The following is a 12,692-nucleotide window of genomic DNA, read 5'->3' on the forward strand; positions in this document are numbered from 1 at the left end:
AGAGACCCTGAGAAGGAGAGAGCAGGGGCAATCCTGGGGCTCCCCTGATAAGGACTGGGGCTCTGGGCAGGCCTGGGGCGGAGCCTGGGCTCTGGGCAGCTGGAGGAGGCGGGAGGGGGCGTCCCGGGCCGGGGTCCCCAGAGCAGCAGGCGGGCGCAGAGCGGAGCCGGGTCCTGCAGCCGCCGCGGAGCCGGGAGCCGGGCCAGCCCCCCCCCCCCCCCGCCGTGATGTCAGCGGGGCCACTCTTAAAGGGGCAGGCCGCCCGCCGAGGGTCGGAGCGGGGGCTGGGGGCGGCGGGCAGAGCACGGGGGTTACTGCTACGGTGCTGGGGGATCCAAGGGGAGCCCCAGCACCCAGCTGGGCTGAGTCCCGGAAACCCAAGAGCCTGCAGAGACGAAGAGATGCCGGGGCTCCCCGAGGGAGCCTGCGAAGCTTTGGGGCTCAGTCCCCTCCAAACATACAGACACAGACACACCATTCAACTGGCCTGCCCGGGTCCGGGACTACATTTTCCATCAGCCCTAGCGGTGAGGGGCCGCACTTGGGGAGGAAGGGTCCGCTGCGGTGTCTGCTGGGAACTGTAGTCTGTTGGGACTGTTTTGTGCGCGCACACCCCCCACCCCCACCCCTGCAACTGGGTCAAGGCAAAGAGGCCCGTCTTCTGGCTCGCGGGCTGACTCTTAAGTTCGCGGGCTCTGCTCGTCTGGTTTCTCTTTCGTGGAGTCTCCAGGTCTCTCAATAGGAGGCCAGACTTTCATCTCCCCTCTCAGGACTGCGCCCACCCCTGCCCCAGTCACTGGGTCTCAGTGTGGGTCTGGGAGCTTGTGTATGGCTCTGGGTGAGTAGGTGCATGCCTGTGTCTCTGGGCCGGGGGTCTCTCCCTGACACTCCCCGTGTTCTGTGTGTCCATCTCTACCTCCTTGTGCACGTGCCCACTTGGGTCCTCACGGCGGCACTCACGCCTCCCCCCACGCCTGGCCTCTGCTCTTTCTCTCTGGCGCTGTGGCTACCTTCTCCCCACTTTCTGGGTCTCTGTGCTTTCCCTCGCTCTCTGCTGCCCAGCCCCCCAGCCTCTGTGTGTGTGTTTCCGTGTACAGTCACCGGCCCACCTCCACACCCCCTTCATTCTGCGCGCTTAGAAGAAAACATCCAAACACTTCAGCATCAGCAACCCAAATTTATTCTCCGGCAGCTGTGGCCGGGTGGGAAAGCCAAAGAGAAGAGTGGGCGCGGGGAGGAGGAGAGAGTCCCAGAGAGTGGCAGGCACGGGGTGGGGCGGAGGGAGAGCAGGAGGGAGGAGGGGTTCCGAGCAGGACTGGAGCCATGCACCTGGCAGGCGAGCAGTGATGGGTTTAGGATGGGGGCGTCTAGAACAAAAGCTGATTGAGAACAGCTGGGGTAAGAATCTTTAACACATCCCAGGAATCCCTAGAGTGTAGAAGAGGAGTACTGGAATATGGGGGCACAGCCTCCCACTTACTCCAGAATGAGCTGAGGGAGTTTGGAGGTGGGGAGTTATTCTGGAATCCAAGTCTGGAACAGCCCACCCCTTGAGACTATTTCCCAGAAAGGAAAATAAATAAATAAATAAATAAGAAAGAAAAAGAAAGGAAGAAGGAAAAGAAGAGGAAAGAAAAAGAAAAACGAGAGGTACAGATTCTACCGAAATGGAGTCTAGAACCCCGTGGAACTGGGAGAGTGGTGGCCATTCTGGAACCTGGTGGAGCAGAGTCCCGAACACTGAGGTGCGGGAGAATCCAGGGCTCAGCACAGCAGAATCTAGACCGCGGTGCGGCTCTAGAGGCTGTACGGAGGTTAGAATGACAGGAGCGCTGGGGAGGGGCGCCTGGCCCCTGCAGGGCAGAGGCGAGAATGCTGGGGAGCAGATCTAAAGTGGGAAGGGGGTGAACAGGGGGCTAAGGCCAGCCTGGGGAGGGAGCGGTGGGGACACCTAGTGGCGGCAGGAGATATTACATGACTGGCACAGGCGGTGGGCTGACGGGGCTGCGGGCGTCGGGGTGCACAAAATCCGGGTTCACGTAGGTGAAGCCTTGGAAGTCGGCCTGGTCGATGCTGGCCAAAACTAGGCGGTCCGGCGGGGTCAGTGCGGGTGCCGCCCGCGTGAAGAATTTGTCGAAGTTCTCGCCGCTGCGTCCACACTGGGGGGGAGCACAGGGAGGGAAAGATGAAATTCTCTCTGCTCCTTGGGTGTCCCTCCGGGTCCCCTCCGTCCATCTCCTGCCTCCCTTGGAACCTCTGCACATCCTTCACTGCCTCTGCATGTCCCGTGAGGGCGTCTCCACAGAGGGACCCCCACCCCACCTCCACATATAGGAACTGGAGCTCTTGGGTACCACCCCACCCCCCTCCAACCCGAAGGACGAAGAATATTCCCGCAAGGTGGCTGACCGGACGGGGTCTGAAGGGAGGAGCGATCTCCAGCCGTTCCAGGCGCTCCCAGTCCATCCAGCGGAAAAAACCATGGGCACGGATGGCGGGCTCCCCGTCCGGCCCTGAGCCCAGGCGTTTCGCTGGGTGCTTAGTTAGGAACTGTGGGAAACACAGAGACAGACAGACAGACAGAGTCCCAGACAGGGAGGCACAGAGAACGAGCAAGAGAGAAAGATAAAAACAGAAGAACAGAGACACAGCATAGAGACCCAGAGAGAGGAGAGCAAGGGGGAACAGAGTGGGGGAGGTGGGGGGGGGGAGAGGAATTGGGGAGAATAAATGAGAATGAGATGGATGAACTCCAAACCCAGAGACCCGGGGACAGACAGACAAAGAGGAAAATCATGGCATCAAGGTACGAGGGGCAAGAAACCCAGAAAGAGGAAGGGCACAGCAAAGAATCCCAGAAAGAGAAGTTGGAGAGAAAGAGAGAAGGAGAGGAAAAGGGAGAGATGAAGGGAGGGAGAGGGAGAGAGAGAGCGGTTGGAGACCCAGAGTAAAGGGGGAATAGAGAGCCCAAGAGGGGGAGATAAAGACCCAGGGGACCGGCAGAGACCCAGAGAAGGTGGGAGATAAGACGCAGAAAGAGAAGATGGAGATTCAGCAGACAAACCCCCAGAGAGAGAGGAAAAGACACAATATGAAGGCGGAGACTCAGAAAGAGAGGAGGAGAGTTCCAGAAAGAAGACAGAAATTCAGAGCATGTGTGTATAGGAGTTGGGGGCAAGAGGGAAATAGACACCCAGAGAGAGGCACAAAGATGTGAGAGGTTGATGGAGATCCCCAGGGACACAGAGAAAAGGTGGAGACACAGAAAGCCCCATCAAATGTAGATGGAGGCAGAGGTAGGAGACAGAAGCCAGAGAGTGACAGTCAGAAAGAATGGAGACAGGAGCCGGAAGCAGAAGGGTGCTAATGCTTGTTGAAAAGCTGCCACAGGCTAGGCTCTTTCTCCTGCACTAACTCCATAACCCCAGGAGAGGAGTCAGACTCCCGGAGTTTGGGTGGCTGGCCCAAGATCCCACAGGAAGAGAAGTGGCAAGAGTTAGGTTCACCTGACCCACCCGGTTCTGGAGAAGAAGGCCCTGGCCTTCCAACACTGCCCACAGTGAGCTGGGGAGTGGGTGCTGCAGAGGGGAGGAGGCTAGAGGCCATCCTTGGACTGGAGGTGACAGCAGGGCAGTCCATCAGTGTTCTAACGACATCTCTGTATGATACAAACTTTTCCAGCAGATGGAAGGGCAGTAACTTCAGGGGTGGGAGCCTTTTTCTAATGAGCACAGAGCCACTGTATGGGAAGCCCAGGATGGTGGTGGTGGGGCACAGGGGTTGTCTGGAGACTCTGGGGGTCAGGGGGCTCTCACCCCCTTGCAGATCGCCACGGCTTCTCGGGAAAGTGACTTGGGATAAGTGACAGTTTGTTCCATGATGGCCTGAAACAGCTCTTCCTCATCCTCCCCATCAAAAGGGGGCTGAGAAAATAGAGGCATAGAGTCAGAGACTTGACAAACTGGTCTCCCCCAACTTCCATACCCTCATCACCCAGCATGAACTGAACACCCCCCTCCAACATTCTAGGGAAAAACTGGACCAAGCGACCAAAGATTTCTCTCTTTTGTCTCAGACTCTCTGCCTTCCTATCTCAGATGTACCAGCTCTCTGCACCTCCTTGCTGTTCTGTCTCTCTCTGCTATGCAAATCAGCAGGGCATTAATTAGACAATATGTCACTTAAATAGAAGAGAGACCAAAAATGCAGGTAAAAAAACTGTAAAAGCATTATCTGGTTTGAATGAGTTGCTTCCAGTCTTCTGGGATTAGGAAAAGCAAAACCAAGGGAAGGATTCTTTTCTTTCCTTCTTTCCTTCTTTTTCTTTCTTTTTTTGTTTTTAAGAGCCTGCAGGAGCAGGGGAGGGGAGGAGTAAGGAGCAGGGAGAGAGAGAGAGAAACCCAAGCAGGCTCCATGCCCAGCATGGAGCCCAACACAGGACTTGATCTCAGGACCCTGAGATCATGATCTGAGCTGAAATCAAGTCAGATGCTTAACCAAATGAGCCACCCAGATGCCTCCCAAGGCAAGGATTCTTCATGTGGGGTCTAGGAAGTCTGTTTATACAACTGAGGGGGTCCATGAGCTTGAACAGGGAAAAAAGTACATCCTTATTTTTTAAAAATCTCTAACTGAAATTTAGCATTCCTGTATAAATGTAGGCAAAAACCACAGTGGCAGTACTTGTGACTTCATCACCAACAGAAATCACAGATATTTTCTTAGCACATTAGATTTGCAGATTTCTCAAAATGTTAGTCATCTCAGCTTCAAGATTACTGGTAGACCTTCACGGTTATTTCCCGTCACTGTGAGATAATACTATTTAGTTCATTAACAGGAAATCACATACGTGTCCACATCCCAGTGCTTAATATTTACTTAACAGTATACTTTTAAATTAAATTTATCTAGCTGGCTGAACTGTTAAATTAAAATTTTTGTTTTATAGCCATTTCAATGCGATTGGTTTCCCTTGTAATCCTATTATTTTATTTCATGTATTTAAACACTTTGTTCTGAGAAGGAGTCCTTGGCGCCAAGACAGTTTTAAGAACCTCTGGTCTGTGAGAAAATAATGCTTCAGGACCAAGGACAGCACTATCCAGGCAGGACTTTCCCCCTGCGCAGCACCCCTCCTCAGTCCACAGACATCCCTTCCTAACCTGCTCCTTTGAGATAAAGGCCCTGTGACAGGGGGCATCCCACGTGGTGCTGCCTTTAGCCAAGCCAGCCTCCCCCTGGCTTCGCTTACCTGTCCTGCCAGCATCTCATACAGCAGAACCCCAAAGGACCACCAATCCACAGACTTCCCATAGGGCTGGTAGGCAATGATCTGGTGAGGAAGGGTGGGAGGCAAGGAATCCTGGCCTAAGACCCCTTCTGGCCTCGCCCCCTGGGAACTCTACCCACGTTAAGCGTTTTCAACACAAACTCTTCCCGCTCAGAACACTTAGGCCAGAGCTCCATCTTTTTGCAAAATTCAGATACAAAATTTACGTACGTAGAACATTCCTTTGGTCCCCAAAATAAAGACCATCTAAGGACCAAGTCAAAAGTTCCAACCAGCTAGAATATTTAGGTAACCAGACCTTCTCCTTAAGGAGAGGGTAAATGAGGGCTAAATTTCAGAGACGAGAGAGTTTTAAATCTGATGCACTTACAATTCATCTAGGAGGCTGTTCCTAGCCCTAAGACTTCCAGCCTCAATAGGTCAGTCAGAAATATGTGTGTGTTTTTCAAAATCTCCACAGGTTCTGAAACCATCAACACTGATTACCTGGGCATTAGCGCTGAATCACCCTAAGAGATTAAGAATGGCACCACCAACACCACTTCCTCCCTCAACTGAGAAAAGTCAGGACCCTTTGTCTCCTTATACATGGTCAGATCACTAGCTTCAGTCCCTTAAACAAAGTCAGAGTATACTCCCCCGATGTGAAATATTCAGAGGACAGCTCAGGACTCTGGGGGGATGCCCCCCCCCCACTCAGAGTACACTGGAAGTTGTCTCCACCCTCTAGAATAGTCTAGAATAGTCCTGCTCTCTGAGAATTCTTAGGAGCCAAGTGGGTCCCCCTCTGTTAGCACACTCACCTGCCTGGCCACCCACATTGCCAGCTCAGAGACCCAGCTCTAACTACTGGGAATGCGGGGCACACAGGCCCCTCTGCGTTGCCTGCTGCTAGACCTACCCAAGACTCAGGTAAAGACCCCAGGGTCAGGACCCCCACATTCTGAATGTTAAACAACCAGCCACCCCCAGCTGGCAAACTTGGAGGGCAACAAGAGCAGCAGAGGGAGATTACCTCAGGGGCTATGTAGTCTGGGGTCCCGCAGAAGGTGCGGGTCGTGGTCCCCGGGAAGACATTCTCCTTACACATGCCAAAGTCAGTGATTTTGATGTGTCCTTCGGCATCCAGCATGACGTTGTCTAGTTTCAGGTCCCTGGGGGTGGGAGGCAGGACGGAGAGGAGTTGAGGGAAGGGTGGAGTCCCAGCAGCTGGGGGGGCAAGCGTTTGTGTGTTTTCTTTTAAAGTAAGTTCTTCGCCCAAGGCGGGACTTGAACTCACGACCGACCGCGAGATCACCCATTGCTCGCTCTACCCACTGGGCAGCCAGGTGCCCCTGGAGCCGCCCGTTGGATCCCTTACCCTCTTAGAGACCTGCTGGCCTCCAGTGAAAGGCCAGACCGCTCACCGGTAGATGATGCCCTGATTGTGAAGGAAGAAGAGGCCGATGGCGATTTCCGCTGCGTAGAACCTGGAGAAGGGGCCAGGGAGCCAGAGGTCAAAGGCTGGGGCCCTCTTCCCCCCACCCCTCCTCGTCTCTTGGCCAAGACTCAGATCACTAGCTTCAGACTCACGCGGCATGGGGCTCCTTAAACTTGCCCAGCTGCTGAATGTGGTACATCAAGTCGCCCCCGGTGACATACTCCATCACGAAATACAGGCGATCCTGGGGCGGGCGGGGGGCGGAGTTGTGGCTCAGAGGAGGGGACACGCGGAGCAGAGGGTAGGACAGGTCCATTTCCGCCCACTCCAGACAAACTTGCATCAGAAACCCAGAGCGGCTGGGCGGTCCGAGGACTCAAGCCTGCCCCTCAGAATCTCCACCTGCCCCTCCACCTGCCTCTCCGAACTGGCCCCGCCCTCTGAGAATGGAGACCGAGGCCTGCCATTCCCCGGAAATCCCAGGGGCGCCACCGCCTCTCCGTGCACCTCCTCGTGCAAACGTGACCCCGGCCATCTGTTAGGGACGGTGTTTCGGCCCCGCTTGCAATGCACGATAACGTTTCTCGAGATCCAAGAAGCTGGCTACATCTATCCAGAGCTTTCTTAAGGAGTCACGGCCTCTCCAACTCGGGTGATTCTCACTCCCTGCCATACACCACGAACTGGAGGGCGCGCCCCATGTCTGACGAGACCTTCCCTCAGAATCCGAGAGGGACGACCTCGTTCCGAGCAGCTAGCTGCTGGCAGCCGCTCGGAAGCCATTCTCCTCCGGCACTCCCTCTACTCCAAACTCCTTGGCTCAGACCACACCCACCCAAGACCCCCTGGGTGCAGGCCAGGCCCACCAGACCCCCAGCCCTCTGGCCACGCCCAGTCAGAGTGTGGAAGGTTCTTGGCTTCGGGGTAGTCTCAGAATCCCGGAGCGGAAGTCTGATCCTAGCTAGCCTCTGCACCCCTCCTTTCTTACCGGGGTCTGGAAGGTGGAGTGCAGCTGGGTGAGAAAGTGGGGCCGCCCCCCCGGGCCTCGGCCTCCCAGGGCCAGCACTCGCTTCTCCACAAGGGTGCAGTCCACGTCGTCGTCCTGGACAATCACGTCTTTCTTCAGGATCTTGATGGCATAGAGCTCATCAGAGCCCCTACGCTCAGCCAGCATCACCTAGAGACAGAGGTCCAAAAGGCCCAGTCCATCTTGGAAAGGAACCCAGAGATGCAGATTCCTGCCCCTCCCCTTCAGGGACACAGAGAAAGGGAATCCCCGGTCCTTCCTCTCTCTCTCTCTCTCTCTCTCTCTCTCTCAGGGGACCGGGTACCCTGGTTTTGCTGAGCACTCCTTCCTGAAAGCATCCCAGTCTTTATGCCCAACCTCTCAGGGACACTCAGGGGTCCCATCAAGCCCTCTTTGGCGACTCAGTTGCCTAGTGTCCCTCCCCAAAGACCAGGAATCTGATGTCCCCCCAGACATCCTCCCCTTTCCCCCAGAACCCCAGGAGTCCAACCTTCCCAAAACTGCCTTTTCCTAGAACCATGAGGAAGCTGAAGTCGGATATGTGGAGACGTCCGGGGCTTGTTCCAAAGAAACAGCGCTTGGAGTCGGTGGGACTGGGGGATGGGGAAGGGATGGGAGAGGAAGAGGGACCCATCCGCACGCGCTGTGAGAAAGGGGAGAGATCCGGAAGTAGTCAGACTCCAGATGGGGAAAAAAAGATGCCCCTGAGAGAGACAGCATCCAAGAATGGAAGGGATGGGGAGAGACAGAAAAAGAAAGTTGTCTCTGCCCCACCCCCCACCTCTTGGCATAAGACCTTGCACCGATTTTCCACAGCCTGGAGGTCTGATCATTAAAATAACACTTAGACACATTACTATATGCCATTAGATAAGCTGCTAGCACCCCCCATTTTATTTTTTATTTTTTAAGTACTCTCTAAACCTATTGTGGGGCTCAAACTCACAATCTCAAGATCAAGAGTCTCACACTCCACTGACAGAGCCCACCAGGTGCCCCGACCCCACCCCCACTTTGAGAAGAGGAAACTGGCACAGAGATATCAAATAACTTGCCCAACATCACATAGATTAAAAAGCAGAGCCAGAATTCAAAATCCATGAAAGCCAGAGACTGTCTCCCTCCTTCTTGTGTCTTCAGCATTGCCCAGCACAGAGGGCGCTGAATGGATGAAAGGCTTCCAGGATGTGCGTGTGCATTTCCTATTGTGCAACCTTGAGAGCACACCCAGAGTCTAAACACCTTTTCCACCACTGCTTCCAGCTCTTCCCACCTGAGTCTCCACAGAGCCTCCTCCCTGCTTCCCCTTCCACCCCTTTCTATTCTCCACACAGAGCCTTGTCCTGTTCAAATGGAAACCACCTCCTGCCACCTTTGATGCTCCCACCCTCCCACCCCATCTCACCTAGTTTAAAAGCTACAATCCTTCCAGCGAATGACAAGTCACTCCCCTTCCCTCTCTGATTTAATTTCCTACTTTTCCACACCCTGTCCCTCTTCAGCCCCGCTGTCCTCCTTGTTGTACTACTCCCAGCCTGCTTCTACCACAGGGCCTTTGCGCCTGCTCTTTCCTCTGCCTGGAAGGTTTTCCATCCTTCAGCCTGGAAATCTAGTCTCCCCCTCCTGTGCCTGGAAAATCCTACACTTCCTGCTGGATTCACCACCCCCCCTAGGAAGATGTCTCTGGCTCTCTTAGGCTGTGCTTCCAGTACTCCCCAGGGCCTGAGGCTACTACCTCCATTATCAAACCCATTCCTTCCTGGTGGATGTCTCTCTATGTAACTTTCTCCTACTTTGAAGTTGACACTCCCCAGGGAATGGACTGATTCTACCCCCAGAACAGGTTTTAGCTTCTGTGACACCTCAGGAAATAGGTGTGAGTGAGTGAGAAAAAGAATGGAAGAGAGAAGGCCGCAGTGATAAACAGAAAAACTCAAGGATCGGTCAGGTATAGCCTCCTCAATGCTTCTCCATGGCCTGGGGCACCTCTGAAACATTACATCATCCTGGAATTTAAGTATCTGTCACTGTGGGACTTGGGACTTGCTTAAGGGTCAGGTTCCCCTTTGGGGTGCTAGGTTTAACTCAGCAAGCCCGACACCAGCCCCCAAGTCTGTGCCCAGCCAGATACCAGGGGAGGGAGATGTGGGAAGAAATAAGCAGACCACAGGAATCAAACTGTCTCCATTCCAGGCCTGAGCTCTACTCACCTCATACAGTTCCAGGGGGTAGTTACAGGCCTGGGGGAGAAGAAAGCCAGAGTCAGAGGCCCCAGAGAGGTAGGAGGTTGCGCTAAAACAGAGGGTGGGGACTCCAAAGCCCCAAGCCATGGGAATGGATAGGAACTCTAATTCCCATCATACCCTGGGGCAAGAGTCCCCTAGAAAAGCAGAAGGGTCCCCCGGGCCTTCTGGGAATTGTAGTCCCAGGACCCCTGGGCACCCAGCCACTCTGAACTGTGTGTGCGGGGCTGGATCCCCCTGGGGGAAGTGGGGCCTGAGTACCTCAAACTTCTGGAGGAGGCTGCAGTTGTCAGCGTCAGCCACCGGCACATTGTAATATTCGCCCTCCTCCTGGTTCAGTAACTTGTACCTGACACACAGACGGAGACCAGAGCGGGCCGGAGGTGGGGTGGGGGTGGGGGCGGGGTTCAGGGTTGGGGGGGATGCGCCCGAGGGGGAAAAGAGACACAGAAAGAAAGACACAGAGATGGAGAGGGAAAGAGTGAGCTAAGGAGAGAGAGATTGGATGTGGGGAGAGGACGGGGTTTGGGGGGGGTGGAGACAGGGGAGGAGGGAAAGAGAAGGGCAGGGAGGAAGGAGGCAGCTGTTGGGAGGAGAGAGATCACACAGAGACCTAGACGCAGAGGCCAAGGCACAGCTGTGACCCTGCCCCGCCCTCACCAGCCGTCCACCGGGGCCTTGAGCAGCTCTGAGACCCCGAAGGACATGGCACCCATGAAGTCGTTGCGGGAAGTCCGGTCCCAGTCCCACACCTCCACGCTGAGCCGGCGCTCCACGTCCCCTGGCTTCAGGTTGCTGCAGGAAGGGTGGGGCAGAGTGAGGTCCAGCTCCCTGCTCCCTGGCTTCCCTATCCTTGGTCCTGGAGGAGGATGCAAGTCCTTCTGGGGTGAGCTGGGGTCTACTCCTGCTCCCTAAACTGTCCTGTCATCTTGGACCCTCCCAAAGGGGGTCTTCCCCAATAGCGGGACCCTGAGTACATCTAGACAGCACTCAGTCTCTCTCCCTTCCTCCCACATTCTTGGCTCCTTCCCATCCCTGCGTCCTGTCCTTTCTCTCCAGATCTCTCTCTTGAGTCTCTGTGGCTGCTCCTTCCTCTGGGTCTCTGTCCTTCTGTCTTTCTGTTAATTGGCTTCTCTTTCTCTTCCTTCCACCCACCCACCACCCCTCTGCTTACACCTCACCCCCCTGCATTCTGTCTGTGTGTCTCTCTGGGTTTGTGTCTCTTCTTTGGAACCCTCCATATCTGTCTCACTCTAAAGTTGTGGGCTTTGATGGATATTAAATGCACAGATCTCTCTCTCTCTCTTGGCTTCTGTAACTCCATCCCTCTCTGTCAGTCACTCCATTCCCTCTCCCACCACTTTTCTCTGCCCTTTTCTTGGGTTCCCTCTATCCTAACACCTCCCACCGTCTGCTCTTTGAGGTCTTGTGGGCCACCAAGACCCTCAGATCCTTCTCTACCAGCCATAACAGCATCCCTTGCACCCGAGGCTCACAACACAAAGGTCTCGTTCCACACAGGGTTTAGTGTGGCTTTCACCGTCCGGGTCTTCTGTTTTGTCAAGTTCCGAGGGTCTGGGATAAGCTTCAGCTTCACATAGGGATCTGACAGACCATTGGGATCCATTGGGATGAGGTTACGGGCCTCGCCAACTGAGAGGAGAAGTGAAGGAGGGTAGACAAAGTTACAGATCTGGGAAGAGGCCCCGAAGTCTCCCCAGTTGGCAATCAAAAATCCAAGCTCTCTGCCTTTCTCACGACCCAGGTGACTTTGGCCTTATCTCTCCAGTATCCAGAACACAGGGCCTAAAGCCCTCTCCTCAGCCAGGGACCCAGAAATCAGACTCAGAGCCCACTCCTCCCTGAGGTCCAGGAATGAGGACCCTGGCCTGGGCATATCACCAATAGTAATCCCAAATCTCCCTCCGAATCAGGTTCTCTCTCCTCCCTCCCTCTCAAGGACCTTGATTTAGAGTGGTCATTAAGAGGCGCTGGAAGGGGGTGCCTGGGTGGCTCTGTCGGTTGGCCATCTGCCTTCAGGTCATGCCTGGAGTTCAAGCCCCCACATCGGGCTCCCTGCTTAGCAGGGAGTCTGCTTCTCTCTCTCTGTCCTTCTCCCTGCTTGTGTGCTCTCTTTCTCATTCTCTCTCAAATAAATAATTTTTAAAAATATTTTATTTATTATTTTTTTAAGATTTTATTTATTTATTTGACAGAGAGAAATCACAAGTAGTCGGAGAGGCAGGCAGAGAGAGAGAGGGAAGCAGGCTCCCCGCTGAGCAGAGAGCCTGATGTGGGACTTGATCCCAGGACCCCGAGATCATGACCTGAGCCGAAGGCAGCGGCTTAACCCACTGAGCCACCAGGCGCCCCTAAAATATTTTATTTATTTGTTTGAGAGAGAAGGAGAGGGAGAAGCAGACTCCCTGCAGAGCAGAGAGCTGGATGTAGGCCTCCATCTCAGGACCCTGAGATCATGACCTGAACGGAAGGCAGACGCCCAACTGACTGAGCCACCCAGGCGCCCTAATAGATAAAATCTTAAACAAACAAACAAAAACGCGCTGAAAGTTTCAAGAGTCAACTTGGAAGAAGCATTTGGAAGGGACTGGAGAGGCCGGGCGGTGCTCAACCTTTGCAGGTGGGGTCAGGAGTGTGGGCGTGACCCGCAGGGGGCGTGGCCCTCCCTGGAGGGTTCCCCCCCCCCCC

At 54.7% G+C, this 12,692-nt stretch overlaps 1 protein-coding gene across 1 annotated transcript in view; it reads right to left on the bottom strand.

Moving 5' to 3' along the window:
* Positions 1-1,157: 1,157 nt before the first annotated feature.
* Positions 1,158-12,692, bottom strand: part of PRKCG (protein kinase C gamma) — a 17,403-nt gene continuing 5,868 nt past the window's right edge. Inside the window, exons 7-19 of the mRNA XM_059381654.1 lie at positions 11,480-11,636; positions 10,644-10,778; positions 10,245-10,332; positions 9,951-9,980; positions 8,231-8,383; positions 7,702-7,890; positions 6,866-6,957; positions 6,700-6,762; positions 6,309-6,447; positions 5,255-5,335; positions 3,816-3,923; positions 2,410-2,550; positions 1,158-2,159 (exon numbers count right to left, since the gene is read on the bottom strand). Of these exons, the coding sequence (XP_059237637.1) occupies positions 1,971-2,159; positions 2,410-2,550; positions 3,816-3,923; positions 5,255-5,335; positions 6,309-6,447; positions 6,700-6,762; positions 6,866-6,957; positions 7,702-7,890; positions 8,231-8,383; positions 9,951-9,980; positions 10,245-10,332; positions 10,644-10,778; positions 11,480-11,636 (1,565 nt within the window). The 3' untranslated portion in view covers positions 1,158-1,970. The remainder of the gene's footprint in view (positions 2,160-2,409; positions 2,551-3,815; positions 3,924-5,254; positions 5,336-6,308; positions 6,448-6,699; positions 6,763-6,865; positions 6,958-7,701; positions 7,891-8,230; positions 8,384-9,950; positions 9,981-10,244; positions 10,333-10,643; positions 10,779-11,479; positions 11,637-12,692) is intronic.

Source organism: Mustela nigripes, chromosome 17 (assembly GCF_022355385.1).
Source record: "Mustela nigripes isolate SB6536 chromosome 17, MUSNIG.SB6536, whole genome shotgun sequence".
In the NCBI taxonomy this organism is placed as follows: Eukaryota; Metazoa; Chordata; class Mammalia; order Carnivora; family Mustelidae; genus Mustela; species Mustela nigripes.